This window comes from Dendrobium catenatum, unplaced genomic scaffold, assembly GCF_001605985.2.
Source record: "Dendrobium catenatum unplaced genomic scaffold, ASM160598v2 fragScaff_scaffold_716, whole genome shotgun sequence".
NCBI lineage: Eukaryota > Viridiplantae > Streptophyta > Magnoliopsida > Asparagales > Orchidaceae > Dendrobium > Dendrobium catenatum.
The window spans coordinates 2,784,617-2,802,388 of record NW_021319178.1 but is presented as its reverse complement, the minus strand read 5'-3'; the positions used below and the strand labels follow the sequence as shown (position 1 = coordinate 2,802,388).

The 17,772-nt window shown below is 33.1% G+C and overlaps 2 protein-coding genes across 2 annotated transcripts; both read left to right on the top strand.

Moving 5' to 3' along the window:
• Positions 1-1,916: 1,916 nt before the first annotated feature.
• On the top strand, positions 1,917-4,624 carry LOC110096769 (MADS-box transcription factor 31-like). Its single transcript, XM_028695930.1, has 6 exons — positions 1,917-2,104; positions 3,509-3,578; positions 3,711-3,872; positions 3,938-3,979; positions 4,255-4,475; positions 4,594-4,624. Exons 1-6 carry the CDS (start codon positions 1,917-1,919, stop codon positions 4,622-4,624), a joined length of 714 nt encoding a protein of 237 aa, XP_028551763.1.
• A 5,497-nt stretch (positions 4,625-10,121) lies between these two features.
• LOC110096761 (MADS-box transcription factor 31-like) lies at positions 10,122-12,612 on the top strand. Its single transcript, XM_028695929.1, has 5 exons — positions 10,122-10,309; positions 11,651-11,720; positions 11,840-12,001; positions 12,075-12,116; positions 12,388-12,612. Exons 1-5 carry the CDS (start codon positions 10,122-10,124, stop codon positions 12,610-12,612), a joined length of 687 nt encoding a protein of 228 aa, XP_028551762.1.
• The last annotated feature ends 5,160 nt before the right edge of the window (positions 12,613-17,772 follow it).

Sequence of the window (17,772 nt, the reverse complement as noted above, 5' to 3'; positions counted from 1 at the left end):
AAAGGGGAAAAGGAGATTCCTCACCTCCTCGACCACCGCCGCCGGAGCTCTTCCTGCGGCCTGAAGACGCCGGAACTCTGCTGGATTTTCGGGAAACGCCGGGAATTTGCAGAACTTTGTAAATTTGCTTCAAGTTGTAATCTGATCGTCTTGATTTTTGGGACGAATCAGTTTCTTGTAATTTACAGAAACACTAGTGGAATTTTACAACTGGGCGAGGCCCCGTGGTTTTTTCCCTTTTTGGGTTTTCCACGTAAAAACTCTAGTGTTCATTCTCTTTTCGGTTTGTGTGCTGAATACTCGTGCAACGCCAAGACGAATTTACAAACTCTACCGCCGCGTATATTCTAGCACGCAACAAGGATAAATACTTAATGTTATTATAATTATAATAGTATACTATCCCATTAGTCTTAGCTGGGTTGGTGGGCGAGCATGGTGGGGAACCCCCAACTCATATTCGAATTCCCTCTCATGCAACCCAACCCCTTGTTCAGGGAGAAAACAACTATAGGTTTTGCACGTATGGGATTGGTTGTTGGTAGGCTTGACGAAAAATTATTTACGCCGTCTAGCACCTCCTAAAGAGGATGACGGTGATGGGTAGATGCTTCATTATTAAAAAAAAAAATAGTGAAACTATCTAAAATTTGGCGTATATCATATTAGTTGCACATGACAGCAAGTGGATAATGGATTTGGCCTACATGCATGTCCATTTCTTAAGATTTTTTCTGAGGTCCCAATTTCTCTCTGATCCTCTGTCTCTCTCTCTAGCAGAGTTGCTGCAGTCCATGTGTTAGTATTAAAGTACGCATAGTGACGAAATGTCGTCGCCCTTTTGAGTACTAGGTTTTCAGCGGTCCCACCATTTCCTTCCATAAAAAGGAATGTTATTCATTTCTTCGGACCTGCGGAAACTACCATAAAAGGCAAAAACTCCAGTGAGTCAGGACTGGTTATCTGAAGTCAGGACGCCTCTCTACTTACTCATCACCAAATTGCACTTCGCTTCTCCCAAAAATTACAACAATGCCCTGCAATATCTCTCGTTCAAGCATATATTAAATAAAGACGCAATTTTTTCAGCTTTTAATCCAGATATCAGAATTATTCGACTTAGGCTTTTTTAATTAAAAAAATATTTTAAAAATAAAATAAATTTATATAACAGTGCTTAAGAAAGTTGAGGAAATTTTACAAAATAAGAATTATATTTACTTTAACATTCTAACCTTCGTATATTCTTATATATTGCAAAGCAGCACTGAATTAAATTATTTATAATTGAGTTAATATAATTATCTAAGTTAGATAACAATAATTATTATTATTATTATCATCTATCTAATGTAATTAATGCATTTAGCTAAGCAGCTGCATCATCATCACATGAGTTCTAGATAATACATATACAGGTGCTTAAAATTCGTTCCAGCATATTTTGCATTTGTGGTCCAATGCATAAAGGAGGAGGGGCTCACTGCTCAGTGGTCAGTAGGAATTTATGGCGAATTAATATTGAGAGAATATGTCGCTTTCATACAAGCTCCTCTATAAGGCAAATCCATATCGAGTTCTTCAGCTCAGCTCTTCAACCAAGCGAAGCAAGAAACATGTAAGATATACTTTGCAGAGTCTCCTTTCTTCTCTCATTCCTTTATTTCTTTTGTTTACCAATTTTATGTTAAAAGGTAGAAAGGAATAGACTGTAGCAGCATATATAGTTTAAATTCCTCTAAGCAAAAATTTCTACTTATGATGATTGTTCGGTTTAATACAAAGCAGTTCTGATTATCTATTTAATTCAAATAGTTGTTCTTCCATTCAACTTCTTGCAGAATTTCTTATCCTGAACTAGTTAGGAAGTTTGTTAGTTTGTCTTTTGATTTGTTCAGAGCAGTTAACAATTAAATATGGGGAGAGGGAAGATCGCGATAAAGAGAATTGAAAACACTAGCAATAGGCAAGTGACCTTCTCCAAGAGGAGAGGAGGGCTTCTGAAAAAGGCTCATGAACTTGCCGTTCTCACCGATGCACGGATCGGCCTCATCGTCTTCTCTGCTAGTGGGAAGCTCTATCAATACCAAAGTCCAGGTTCAAGGTTTGTGATCAATTATATTATATGGATCGGCTTCTCATGATATAGAAAATGTTTTTTTTTTTCTTTTTATTTTGTTACAGATGAATTTTGGTTCATTTATTTTTAATTCGTTTGAATAGTTTATCGGCAACTTTCTGATCAGAGATGTATATATTGAACCGTCCCTTGTTTTTTAATAAAAAAGGATCATATTTTTAACTAATAAAATCCATTTATTTCATAAATGACCTGATATCGATCGATCTATCTATTCCATATATTTTATGCATGCTTCTACCTTTTCTCTTTCAAAACACTTAGTCGTTATAGCAATCCATTCAATAAGTTTTTTTTTTTATGTTATTAAAGAACATTAAGACTAGAGGTTCTTCCTCGGATGCTTGATTAATTAAAGAGAATATAAATTAGGAAATATTCATCTATATTGCTCTTAGTGTTACTAAGATTGATGTAGTTCTGATAATTAAAAATATCACATAAAATCACAATGGTATATAATTCCATATTCTACGAGTACACAAATTTTTAATAAAGTTCAAAAAGAAAAATTTAAATTTGCATCCTTAATAAAATTAAATTAAGTTGTAATATAAAAATTTTAACTCTAGCCCCCCAGATATAATTCTAGTTTTTTTCATGATATTTTTTAAATTTACAAGACAACAAAAATATATATATATATATATATATATAGCAAACATCATCATGCCAATAAGATTATAACATATTATGAAGCTGATTTTCAACCAACATATGAAATGACCTTTTTTTTACAAAAATCATGATGGAAAATCACACTTTTATGCTACTGGAATATGATATTTATGTTTGCATCATATTTACCAATTGCATATATACCCTTGTCTAATTTTGCATATTTTTCAATTGGACCATATGGAATTAGGTGAAGAAAATGTCTAATTTTGCATGTGAAAATGATGAAGTTTCAGGAGATATTTTTCTTTTTTATTTTTATTTTATTCAAAAACATATAACTTGTATAGATTTATGAAACAAAAAATGCATTACAAACGTTAATATTTCATGCTAGCATTACAAACTTTTATAATCTTAGCTCAATTCATGAATCAAGATTAGCATGAAGAAATTATTGACTCTATTTAAATAAATATAAATATATTTAAGTTTCGATTTAGTAAAGAATATAATAAATTATAAACTTGTAGAGAAAAAGTACAAATAATACTGTAGAATACAGCTTAGTGCATGAAGAACTGAATAAATTATGAATTCATATGTAATTACTAAAATAAGAAAAAAAATTGGTAATTTAATTTAATAATATGTATCTAATTAATAACTAGTTCATATATATATAATTGCAGCATGGAAGAAATTTGTTCATTGCAGAACTATAATTGCAATTGTAATAATTAATTGCAGCATGGAAGAAATCATCGACCGATTTCTGATAGCTGAAAACATCCAGTTCGAAAATCGTAACATCCACCAGGTACGACCTCTTAGTTCAACAATTTCCCATTTAATATTATTATTTTAGTATTCCATGTCAATCATCATACTAATCACCTGCAAAAAGATTTTTAATTGTTAAATTATATTACAGCTTCCTTCGATTTCGCAGCAACTCCACTGCGAGATAACAAAAATAAGGCACGAAACTGATAGGCTTCAGTTGAACCTCAAGCAGATTACTGGTGAAGACTTGACTGGACTAACAGTAAATGATCTCAACCAGCTGGAAGAGCAGCTAGAGTTCTCTGTTGGCAAGGTTCGCACGCGCAAGGTAATAACTTTTTCTTATTAATTTATATATTATTCTCTCAATTGATGACTATTTGTTTGTAACAGAATGAACTCCTCAATCAACAGCTTGAGAACCTCCACCGAAAGGTAAAAAAACCAATACATATATTATTATGTGATCAATTAAGTTTTCTCATCTTCTTCATTAATCGATCTGCAATCAAAATCCTTACATGTTACATGCATGCCATGACAAACAGGAACACAGAATAGCTATTTATGCAAAGCTGTAAGCTTAGAATAAATCAACATGCAAACTTGTGAATTCGATCCATCAGCTTCTTTTTTCACAAATTTATAAAATATTTTTAATTAAGTTCTCATTTTGCTAACTATATAACTTGAAAATAAAAAAATCCTAGGTCATGTTTGAGCACCAGGTGATGATGGAGCAACAACATGAGATTGAGGAGCAGAAGGAAAGGGAGATAAGGGAGATGGGTTTTCTCGAGCCCTTTGGTCAAATTCTTGATGATTCTAGAAGCTTACTTCATCTGGGCCCAGAGATTCATCCATTTCAGCTGCAGCCTATCCAGCCTAATCTGCAAGAGGCTGAACTCCATGGCCATAGACGGCAACTCTGGTAACTATTCACTCAATTTTACTCTTTCCTAACTCTTCATTAAATTGTCTTCTTTATTAAGAAATGATTAGATTAGTTCTTAATTTTTTTTTATTATTTTTATCTGATAGAATCACAGGCTGAAAGAAGCAGTCATGGAAGTTCAATAGAAGAAACTTGGCCAATACGCAAAGAGCTTAGTTAAATATACTTCCTATACTTTGTTAATATATAAGATATTATAATGGTGTAAAACCTTTTTTGTATAGATAATTTGTGAATGGATTAACTGAACTAAGTACTGTTTGGTTGGGACCTGCAAGTTTAATTGGTAAAAATTAAAGTTATGTTGTGTGAAAAAGCATTGATTATTGCATTGCTTACGCTAGCTTAATTGAGATTAATTATTAGTAATCAATTCAAACATAGGAATAAATTAATTATCATTAATGATTTATTTGAATATATTCAAATTAAATATTTTTCATATATATTCTCTTCCTTACATCTGCTATATATAAAACTTTAATAGAACTTTTTAGAAAGTCCTAGAAAATAAATACAAAAAATATATATTATTCCTAATCAATATTCAGTTGTCATCAATCAATAATTATTGCTCAAATTTAGAGGACAAGACAACCTGAGATCGATCAGAGAAAGAACATGTGGTATTAATGTTTTATCTTAGCAAAAAATTCTAGATTTCGAAAATGCAACATTAGATATCGAAATAATCTGTGAAGTGATAGAGGAGGACGAGTAAAATGGAGATAACAGAGAACTATAAATTCATTTCTTCTGTACATTAATCATTATTACATTGATAGAATGGTTGAAACACAGGCTAACAAATTAGAAAAAAAAATTGCTCGGTGGAGTTCTTTTTGCTCAAATATCTTGGTTTTTTCGTCCTAAAATGATCACATATATGCTTTATGAAGATTTTCAAAATGAGGAGTTTTTTTATTTTTTTATTTTTTGCAATAAAACATGAATCTATTCAAATAAAAACAACCGTTACAACATAAGCAAAAACAGGGAAAGAAATAAAGAGAAAAATACAATAAAACGTAAGCTCGGTAAGTGGTTAAAGCTTCCAGCGTCACTGAAACCACACCAGGACCGTCCATGGTGGATAAAGCGACGAACAACGAACCAACTCGAAAGATCACACCAATGGTTGCCACCAGCGAAGCATCAATGACGCGAGCCCCAACCCATCATTGCTCAACACCCCACCAATCAGCATATCTCTCAGCATATCAGACAGAAAAATCGAACCAAAAAAAAAACAAGGGGCAATCCAAAATTAAGAAACTATCTCCTACGCCGGCCCCTACCACGGCCACGAACTCTGCCCCGAGAGCCAACATTGAAAGTGGTTCTAACATTAACAAGAGTGAAATCATTTCCAGGTCCAAACCCCCACAGATATTCGTATAAGCCAACCCACCACCATCAGAAAATTCTGAATCAGGATCACCATCTGAAGAATCTAACCAATTCATATGATTCCTAATATCCAGACCAGAACTATCGCCTAAGGTATTGCCTAAGTTTAGCGAATCAACCAAACTGACAGGTACCTCAATAAAATTATTGGCAACCGAAATGCATTCCTGATTCACAGCCACATCCAGACCAAGACCAGGGTCCACAAAATGACCCTCAACTAGTAATCCCGCAATGTTACCAGGCACACACACATTACTAGTAGACGGTACTGTAGGTGGAAAAAAATGTACAGCATTAGGAGATAAGCCAAAATTAACAGCCTCAGTAATAACACCATAATGATCCAGCCAGCTTTCAACACTCTCGCTAGCCACTATTGTACCAGTCATAGATTCAACGACCTGAGCTGAAACCGACACAGGAGAAACATTAACGGGGACATCAGACAGAACGAGCTCAACATCATCACAAACTTCATCTACAGCCTGAATCGCCGAACCCAGCTCATCATTTACAGCACGACATTCATCGCCAGCCTGAACCGCTAGCGATAGAGACACCTCCCCAACAACAGGGGAAGCCAACGGTAACACCTCAACGGGCAAAACCACACCATTTTCAACCTCACACTCCACATCCAAATGAGTTGTAACCATTTCAGCATCTACAGCCTGTAAATTAACATTAGAGGGGAGGGGAGAAATCTCGTTAACAGGCTTAACAGGACGACAATTACCCAGAGAATGGCCAATACACTTACAACCAACACAGAATTGAGGGAATTCATCAAAAACAACCTCTTGAACGTAACCTAACGATTCTGAACCTAACCAAATTTGCTTGGGGTAGGATTTTGTAATATCAAGCTCTACTAAAATACGAGCAATAGATGGACGGGATCCAACAGCGGTAGCACCATCAATTTTCAGTGCCTTTCCAAATAAACCGCCCAGACCAGAAAGAATCCTGGGGGAGAAGAAATGCGGTCGAAGTAGAGGAAAAGAGATCCAGACCGAGATAACCGGCGACTCCACACCAATATCCAAAGAAGGAGACCATTTAGTAAGTTTCATGAAGCAATTGAAAACAAGATAAGAACGTTGGCAGAAAACTCTGCAATAATCTAGATCATTGGCCAGTTTTGTGAGGATGTGAGAAGGATCCAAAACCGTCACCGAAACTTCTCCATTCAGCTTTAAGTTAAAGAAAAAATTTTGAATCGACTCGAGAGGGGGACATTTGGACGGAAAAAAACCAACCAAAGAAAAACGGAAGGGGGCAGCAAGCACTTTAATTTCGTCATCGGAAATCCAAAGCGACGGCATACCCCGGTAAGTAGAAGTCCTCAAATCAGAAAGGAAGAAGAAGAACCAGCTAAAGCTTCAAGAAAGGACTTAGGGTGCGAAAAACCACCAAAAAGCCCAGGATCCTTCAATTTATTCGGCGCCATACCGGCTCTGCCGGCTAAAAAGAGAAGCAAACCAAGCTAAAAGCATCCAGCAACCAAAGTCAGAGAAAGGAAAAACAAAACTCCCTGAAAAATGCTGATCAGCGGCACCAGATATCCCCCCGCCGACGGGGGGAACACCCCAAGCGACAAACCCTAGCAGAGTAAGATTATCTAAAATTCATTATTCAAAAGAGAGTTTAATTTTTTATATTCTCTTGAAACTTTGTAGACTTTATGTAGGGCTGTCAATATTCGACACGACCCGAAACTTGACACGGATCTGACTCAAAAAAATCCAGGTACGGGTCGACATAGGTAGAAAACGTGTCGGATTCATTCGTGTTAGAAAATCTGACCCGATTTGAGTTTGGGGTCGTGCTCGGGTCAACCCGAAAAAATATAGATTTTACATTTTACTTAAAAAACTAATTTTTACTTTCAAAGAAAATGCAAAAAAATTGCGTTTTCTTTAAACTAATTAAACTGCATTTTAAAAAAAAAAATTGCATTTTCTTTTTAAACGCAAAAAGTTTTCCCGTCAAATTTTAAAAACAGCTGAAAACTAAAAAAAAAAAATTGCGGTTTAAAGAAAAAGTAAAAACTTTTTTTGCATTTAATTTCTTTGAATTTAGTTTTTTTAATGAAAACACAAAATTTGTTTGTTTTTATGATCCCTTTAAAAAATTTCCTCCAATCAAATTTCTTCTTCTAAATTAAACTTTAAAAATGAATCTATCTAAAGGAATTTGACTAATACAATGAAAAAAAAAATCATATAATTAATCTCACATACTATGATAAATACTTATTGTTATTGTAATTGTTGCATTACACTACCCCATCAGGCTTAGCTGGGTTGGTGAGCGAGTATGGTTGGGAACCCCCAACCCATATTCGAATCCCCTATTATGTGGCTCGACCCATTAAATCGCGATAAATTAACCGTGGGTCCTACACCTATGGGATTGGTTGCAAGTAGGCTCGTCGAGGGATTAGTTACGTCGTCAAACGCCTTGTAAAGAGGGTAACAGTGAGTAGATACCTGTTCCAAAAAAAGAAAAAAATAGTGATACTATCTAAAATTTGGCCTATATCATATTTGTTGCACATGACACTCAGTGGATTGGGGTGTCAATATTGGATCCGACTCGAAAACCCAATTTGAACCCGACCCAAAAATTTTAGGTTTGGGTTGACCCAAACCCGAAACGGGTCGGGTTCGAGTTCAATAATTCGACCCGTTTCAAAAATCGGGTCGGATTCAGGTTGACCCGTCAACCTGAAATTGACCCGAAAATGACCTGTTTTGACACGATAACCCGTTTTTGACCCGGGAACCTGAGATTGACCCATTTTTGACCCGAAAAGAGGAGTTTGACTAGTTTTGGACCCGAAAACTAGCGGTTTTTTATCCGAATCCGATCATTCGGATCGGGTCGGTTGACCCGGACCCAAAGCGGGTCAGGTTTGGTCTAGAAAACCGACCCATTTATATAAACGAGTCGGGTTCGGGTTGACCCGAATAGTACCGAGTCAATTTTGAATTCGACCCGAACCCAATCCGTGATTCGAAATTGACACCCCTGCCAGTGGATAATGGATTTGGCCTACATGCAAGTCCATTTCTTAAGATTTTTTATGAGGTCCCTACTTCTCTCTGATCCTCTCTCTCTCTAGCACTGTTGCTACAGTCCATGTGTTAGTATTAAAGTACACATAGTGACGAAATGTCGTCGCCCTTTTGAGTACTAGGTTTTCAGCGGTCCCACCATTTCTTTCCATAAAAATGAAATTTTATTCATTTCTTCGGACCATAAAAGGAAAAAGTCCAGTGGGCAGGACTGGTTATAAGTCGCCTCTCTACTTACTCATCACACCCAATTGAGAGACCCATGCAAATTGCACTTCGCTTCCCCAAAAAATTACAACAATGCCCTCGCAATATCTCTCATGCATGATAAATATAGAAGCAAAATTTTTCAGCTTTTTATCCTCTCAAGATCAGAATTATTCGACTTAACCTTTTTTAATTTAAAAAGATAAATTTTATTATAAAATAAAATTTTTACTCTTAATTTTTAAAAAACCTAAAATTTTTAAAAAAACTGTGCTTAAAAAAGTTGAGGAAATTTTACAAAATAAAATTTTAGATTTTCTTCTAACCTTCATATATTCTTATATTGCAAAGCAGCTATGAATTAAATTATTTATAATTGAGTACGTTAATATAATTATCTAAGTTAGATAATAGTAATAATAATCACATGTAATTAATGCATTTAGCTAAGCAACTGCATCATCATCATATGAGTTCTAGATATTACATATATAGGTGCTTTAAAATTCGTTCAAGCATATTTCGCATTTGTGGTCCAATGCATAGAGGAGGAGGGTCTCAGCGGTCAGTAGGAATTTATGGCGAATTAATATTGAGAGAATATGTCGCCTTCATACATGCTCCTCTATAAGGCATATCCATATCGACTTCTTCAGCTCAGCTCTTCAACCAAGCAAAGCAAGAAACATGTAAGATATACTTTGCAGAGTCTCCTTTCTTCTCTCATTCCTTTAGTTCTTTTGTTTACCAATTTTATATTAAAAGGTAGAAACCAGTTCTGATTATCTATTTAATTCAAAATAGTTGTTCTTCCATTCAACTGCTGCTGAATTTCTTATCCTGAACTAGTTAGGAAGTTTTTGCTGTTATTAAAAGAGGTTAGTTTGTCTTTTGATTTGTTCAGAGAAGTTAACAATTAAGTATGGGGAGAGGGAAGATCGAGATAAAGAGAATTGAAAACACTAACAATAGGCAAGTGACCTTCTCCAAGAGGAGAGTAGGGCTTCTGAAAAAGGCTCATGAACTTGCCGTTCTTACCGATGCACGGATCGGCCTCATCGTCTTCTCCGCCAGTGGGAAGCTCTATCAATACCAGAGTCCAGGTTCAAGGTTTGTGATCAATTATATTATATGGATCGGCTTCTCATCTATAGAAAATTAAATGTTTTTTTTTTCCCTTTTATTTTGTTACTGTTGAATTTTGTTATAAAAAATGATTACATTAGGAAATATTCATCTATATTGCTCTTAGTGTTACAAGGATTGAAGTAGTTCTGATAATTAAAAAATATCACATAAAATAACAATGGTATAAAATTCCATATTCTATGAGAACACAATTTTTTAATAGATGCACAATATATTATTACAGCGAAAAAAAAAAGGTTCATAAATAAAAATTTGGATTTGCATCATTAATAAAATTAAATTAAGTTGTAATATTAAAATTTTCACTCTAGCCCCCCAGAAATAATTCTAGTTTTTTTTCATGATATTTTTTTTATTTGCAAGTCAACAAATAAGAATATATATAGTTCAAAATTATATTGCATAGTTAAAATTAGGCTATTAGCTCCAAATGTTTTTCTTATGAAGGTAAAATAGAATAAAGGTAATAATGATACAAAATTTTATATGATAAAGATGTAATAAATTTCATGTATTGATTGCTTTAGGATTTAGGGTTGTTTTCTTGGTTAAGTGCTTCAGCTTGATAATTTATAAGAAACCCCATTACTATAAATGTATATATCTGAGCTTCTTGGTAATACAGATAATATTGACCAGCATTCTAACTATCATAAAAATCATGATGGAAAATCTCACTTTTACGCTACTGAAATATGATATTTATGTTGCATCATATTTATCAATTGCATATATACCCTTGTGTAATTTTGCATATTTTTCAATTGGACCATAATGAATTAGGTGAAGAAAATTTCTAATTTTGTATGTGAAAATGATGAAGTTTCAGGAGATTTTTTCTTTTTTTTCTCAAAAACTTATAACTTATATTGATTTAAGAAACAAAATTGCATTTCAAACGTTAATATTTCATGCTAGCATCACAAACTTTTATAATCTTAGCTCAATACATTAATCAAGATTAGTATGAAGAAATTAATGACTATTTAAATAAATAAAAATGTATTTAAGTTTCGGCTTAGTAAAGAGTATAATAAATTATGAACTTGTAGAGAAAAAGGACAGATAGTACTGTAGAATACAGCTTAGTGCATGAAGAGCTGAATAAAGTATGAATTCATATGTAATTACTAAAAAAAGAAAAAAATTGGTAATTTAATTCAATAATATGTACCAAATTAATAACGTAATTAGTTCATTGATATATAGCTTAATTTATGCCCCATATATATAATTAATTGCAGCATGGAAGAAATTTGTTCATTGCAGAACGATAATTGCAATTGTAATAATTAATTGCAGCATGGAAGAAATCATCGACCGATTTCTGAAAGCTGAAAACATCCAGTTTGAAAATCGTAACATCCACCAGGTACGATCATTTAGTATTCCATGTCAATCATAATACTAATCATCTTCAAAAGGATTTTTAATTGTTAAATTTAAAGAATATTTTGCTAAATTATATTACAGCTTCCTTCGATTTCGCAGCAACTCCACAGCGAGATAGCAAAAATAAGGAACGAAACTGATAGGCTGCAGTTGAGCCTCAAGCAGATTACTGGGGAAGACTTGACTGGACTAACAGTTAATGATCTCAACCAGCTGGAAGAACAGCTAGAGTTCTCTGTTGGCAAGGTTCGCACGCGCAAGGTAATAAAATTTCTTATTAATTTCAATTATATATATATTATTCTCTCAATTGATGACTACTTGTTTGTAACAGAATCAACTCCTCAATCAACAGCTTGAGAACCTCCACCGAAAGGTAAGAAAACCAATACATATATTTTTATGTCAATTAAGTTTTCACATCTTCTTCATTAATCGATCTGCAATCAAAGTCCTTACATGTTACATGCATGCCATGACAAACAGGAACACAGAATAGCTATTTATGCAAAGCTGTAAGCTTAGAATAAATCAACATGCAAACTTGTGAATTCGATCCATCAACTTCTTTATCACAAATTTATAAAATATTTTTAATTAAGTTCTCATTTTGCTAACTATATACAACTTGAAAAAAAAAATCATAGGTCATGTTTGAGCACCATGTGATGATGGAGCAACAACATGAGATTGAGGAGCAGAAGGAAAGGGAGATAAGGGAGATGGGTTTTCTCGAGCCCTTTGGTCAAATTCTTGATGATTCTAGAAGCTTACTTCATCTGGGCCCAGAGATTCATCCATTTCAGCTGCAGCCTATCCAGCCTAATCTGCAAGAGGCTGAACTCCATGGCCATAGACGGAAACTCTGGTAACTATTCACTCGATTTTACTCTTCCATAACTCTTCATTAAATTTTCTTCTTTATAGAGAAATGATTAGATTAGTTCATAAATGTTTTATTCATTATTTTTATCTCGTAGAATCACAAGCTGAAAGAAGCAGTCATGGAAGTTCAATGGAAGAAACTCGGCCAACGACACACAGAGAGCTTAGTTATATATGCTTCCTATACTTCATTAATATATAAGATATAATGGTGTAAAACCTTCGTTGTATAGATAAATTGTGAATGGATTAACTGAACTAAGTATTGTTTGGTTGGGACCTGCAAGTTTAATTGGTATAAATTAAAGTTATGTTGTGTGAAAAAGCATTGATTATTGCATTGCTTATGCTAGCTTAATTGAGATTAATTATTACTAATCAGTTCTAACATAGGAACCAATTAATTATCATTAATGATTTATTTGAATATATTCAAATTAAATACGTAATGTTTATGATTTTAATGGCTAACTGTTTTTTTTTTTTATGTAATGCTTTTGTATTCAAGTATTCTAAATTATAATTGTCTAATTTATTCCTTTTTATTTTTTATTTTTTTAAGATATGTTTTGCTTATCATGCTTCATCCCATGGGTTCCACTTTCAGAATTAGTTTTAGAAATTTTAGTCTGAACGCCGCAAGACGCTGCCCTTTGTGCTTGCAGATCGATTAATTATTTTTCTCTTTTGTAATGCGTTTGACTTTCAAATGCATTTGAGATCTCCATTAAAAGTTTGTGTGTGAAAGATTACTTAGAAAATGTTTAGCAAAGCATGTGATGTTTGTAATCATTCCAAAAATATATTTTCATATATATTCTCTTCCTTCAGCTGTTTCATCTAACACATTAATGGAATTTTTTAGAAAGTTCTAGAATATTTCTATTAATCATAGTATTACATTAAGGTTATAAGATGATTTTAGTTTTGATAATATTTCTATTAATCTATTTAAAGTATAATTGAAAACTATTGGTTCTCTATCATTATTAATGGCAAGCCAAATAGTTTCTTCAAAGGTGCAAAGGGTATTAGGCAAATGGATCCTTTATCCCAGGTCTGCTTTGTACATTATTGTTGTTGATTACTTATCTAGAGGTTTAATCTTTTTTTTTTTTTTTTTCTTAACATAAAAGCATCTCCTACAAGAATTTTGGTGGTCTTGGTATTTCTCATCTATGTTTTGCTGATAATATTATCATGTTTTGTAATGGTTCTATTAAATGTGTTAAGAATGTCAAGAAGTTAATTTCTTACTATCTTTGAAATTGAAAGTGATCTTAAGTTCAACAATAGCAAATGCTCTTTTATTGGTGATAAAGATACGTACTTGGTGCATTGTAATAATATTAAATTATACGTTGATTTTTGTAATTAGGTCCTTCCTATCTTTTATCTTGGAACTCCTTTGCATAAAGGTCATAAGAAATCCTTTTTGTTTGATCATATAATTTTTGATAATATAATTTTTATTATTAACAATAAGCTATATGCTTAGAAATTCAAACTTCTATCTACGGGGGCAAGGTTTAATCTGATTATGAGTGTTCTATGTTTTATGCCCATTTACCTCCTTCAAACCATTAATCCTATTATTATTGTTTATGATATATTAGAGAAAGCTATTAATTTTTTTTTTTTTTGGGGGGTACACTGCTAATTCTAAAAATAAGCATTTGTCTAGTTGGGTTGCTAGCTTGTACTGGCCCTTTATTTGAGGGGGATTTGGGTTGTAAATTTATTTATGATTTAGTGAAAAGCATTTTCTTCAAGTTATGGTGAAAACTCATGAAAAATAATTCCCTATGGGCCAAATTCATAAATCAGAAATATTGTAAGAATATTCATCTGACCACTTTTTTTTTTATTTAGTAGTGTCAGTCTCTTGGGTGGAAAAGATTATGCAATATTAAACGATCAGTTGAATCAACCATTCAATAGGGAATATGCAACATCTCATCCCACTTTTGGCAAGATGATTGGTATGGTGCTAGGTTTATTGACTCACACTTCAATACTCATTCTACATCCTCATTGAAAGTGTCTTGATTCATTAGCAATGACACTTTGTCTAATATTCATTATCTTGAGTTTATTCTTCAAAACTTGGTGGACAACCTATGCGACGTTCCTATTATCAGTAATTATAATCAAAATATGTTTAAATTATTTGAGGATGATGATTTTATTTTTAGTAAAGAGTGGCACTTTTTTTAGGTAAAAAAATTGTTATCCCTATTTTTTGCATAATTTGAAATTCCTCTACTCCTTTAGCTCGGAGAATTTTAAAAGGTTATATTTATGTTGATAGTAGGCTACAAGAAAAAGGGTTAGTTTTGGTTTCTAGTGTCAATGTTGTTATTATGTTAAGACTATTAGCCTTTTTTTTTTTTTTTTTTTTTTTTGAATGGTACTCTTCCTATCAGGGTTTGTCCTACAAATGAGGATGGGCTGCACATAAAAATTGAGTTTAACAATAAGACCATTTATTATTTTTTAGCTGGTTGGTTTCATAATAAAGTTAAAGTGCATATTTTTACTTTCATCCCTTTGTTGGTCTTCTGACTTCTCTGGGGTGAAAGGAATAATATTAAACTTAATGACGCCAAAATGTATTAATTTCATAGGGTGTTAAGTAATTTGAAGATAAAAATTCAATAGCTCTACAAGGCTAATATGTTATCTTACAAGCATTTTAGGGAGAGGAATGATTGGTCTATTTTCTTTAATATTAGTATTGAGAATAATAATGTGGTTTCTTCTCCTAAGATTATCAAATGTACAAAGCCTATAATTTATGATGAAATTAAACTTAATATTCTTGGGTCTATTTTGAGTCCTAGTTGTGGTGGAATGATTCGTGATTGTAATGACAAGCTGGTGAGAGGCTTTGCTTCTAATATGCCTAACTGTAATATTTTATGTGATGATTTGTATGCCCTTTTTAAAGGATTGAGGCTTTGCTATGAAACAACATTCGGAATTTATGGGTTGAAATGGATTCTTAAGGTTTGCTTTTTTATTTCTACCAAAAATGCCTAAATACTATTAATTTTTATATGTTTCAAAAATTTTGGCTTTGCTTAGTAGTTATATATAGTTATATATATATATATAATTAAGAGGGTTGGCAATGCTTGTGTGGTTTGGCTGGCAAAGGAGGGAACTTTGAGTAATGGTTTTGTGCTTGTCAACATTTTAAATGCTCCTGGAATCTTGAAAGGTAAAATCATGCTATATGCCTCAAGTTTTCCTTATATCAGCTAATTGTAGGTTGGGTAGTGCTTTTTTGTTCATTTTTTGTGTTTCTCTTTGGCTTGATGGCCTTCCTAGGCCTATTGTTCTTGTGCTCGCTATGGTGACTATGGGATGCTAGCTTCTGCTTCTATTGGTTTCATTTCATTTCTGTGATATTTCAGGTTGTGGTTTTATTTTCTTTTGTTGGATGGGGTTCTCTTGGTGTTTTGTTGTCTCGGGTGGCTCCTTTTCCTGCTCTATTTTGGGGGTTTGTTTGTCTGGCGCCTTTTAGTGGGTTCCTTGAGGGGTTGAGTATGGGTGGTGTTCATTTTTTCTCTTTGGGTGTGTTTTATGGCTTATGTCAGATTTCGGGTGAGTGCCTTATAGTGGGGTGGCCATTAGTTTTTGGTTTTCTAGGGGTTTTTGTTTTTTCTTTTGCTTGTTGGGTTTCTTTGTTCTCTTTGTGAGCTATTTGCAGGGATTTTTATGTTTTTGTTGCTTGCTTGGGGATGTTGCATGGTTGGGGATCTCTTATCTTCTATTGGGCTGGTCGATTTGTCTTTCGATTATGTTCTTGTGAGAATTTGGCTTTTAATAGGACACAATGGAGAAAAAGGATTCATGTAGCCGACCCCACGTAGTGGGATAAAGGCTTGATGTTGTTTTTGTTGTTGTTGGGTGTTCTTTCTGCTGGGTGTCTCTAGGTTATTCCTTATGGCCTGTTGATGATGGTCGTATTGCTTTGTCTTGTATGTTCGTTTGGTTGGTTGTGGCTTTCTATATCTTTATTCTTTTTAGGTTTTTTTATTTTATTTTTCTCTATGTTTTGTAGTAGTTTTGCTTTATTTCTATATATTGCATTTCCTTACTCTTTTTTGCATATTGTGTTATGATATCTGAGAGCTTATTGGTATATTGAAGCTTGGACTTTATTTTTGGGTTTTGGTTGATGTATATTATGTGTTTTTTTTTTTCTTTTTAATGTAATTAGATAGGGATCTATAACTCTTTAGGTCATTTTCTCCTTCTGATTGTATCTCTTTGAGCATATATAGTGAGTGGTGGATCCCTCTAAGGACTTGAAATTAATTTTCGAATACTAACGCATAAGCCCTCTGTGGGCTTTTACCAAAAAAAAAACCATGATGCATGATAATAACACTACAGGAAAATTACTAATTTCCGACCAATTTTCTGGCGGATTTTCGACGAATTATAATGAAATATTTCTAACTAATTTTCAGACATATTTTCTAGCGAATTTTCTGGCGGATTTCTGACGGATGTTTTTCAGGCGAAGTTTCCAGCGGATTTGAAAATTTCTGGAAAAAAATATATATTTGTAATTAATTATTTTATAGCTTATGTTAATTAATTATTAATTTAATAATTTATTTTTAATTAATTATTAATTTAATAAATTATTATAATTAATTTTTAATGTCATAACTTATTTTAATTAATTAAAATAATAAATTTTGATTAATTACCAACTTTAATATTTTTTTAATGTATTTCTAAATAGTATAAAAAATTTATTAACTAAAGAATTGATTTATTATAAATTTTATAACTTATTTCAATTAATTATAAATTTAATAACTTATTTTAATTATTTCTTAATTTTAATATTTTAATTATTTCTTAATTTTAATACTAGGGGTGTCAATTTTTGACACGACACGAAACACGACCCGAACCCGACCCGGAAAAATCCAGGTTCGGGTCAACCCACCCGAAACGGGTCGGGTTCGGGTTCATGAAATCAACCCGTTTTAAAAATCGGGTCGTGTTCGGGTTGACCCGCCAACCCGAAATTGACTCGAAAGTGACACGAAAAATCATTTTGACCCGAAAACCCGAGATTGACCCGTTTTTTACCCGATTTTGACACGAAAACCCAAGATTGA

Excerpts from the sequence above, each read along its gene's own strand:
- LOC110096769 (XM_028695930.1), top strand. The coding sequence starts at position 1,917 with ATGGGGAGAGGGAAGATCGCGATAAAGAGAATTGAAAACACTAGCAAT. Across the intron at positions 3,579-3,710 it reads AAAATCGTAACATCCACCAG|CAACTCCACTGCGAGATAAC; the intron begins GTACGACCTCTT and ends TCGATTTCGCAG. Across the intron at positions 3,980-4,254 it reads TTGAGAACCTCCACCGAAAG|GTCATGTTTGAGCACCAGGT; the intron begins GTAAAAAAACCA and ends AAAAAATCCTAG.
- LOC110096761 (XM_028695929.1), top strand. The coding sequence starts at position 10,122 with ATGGGGAGAGGGAAGATCGAGATAAAGAGAATTGAAAACACTAACAAT. Across the intron at positions 10,310-11,650 it reads TACCAGAGTCCAGGTTCAAG|CATGGAAGAAATCATCGACC; the intron begins GTTTGTGATCAA and ends AATTAATTGCAG. Across the intron at positions 12,117-12,387 it reads TTGAGAACCTCCACCGAAAG|GTCATGTTTGAGCACCATGT; the intron begins GTAAGAAAACCA and ends AAAAAATCATAG.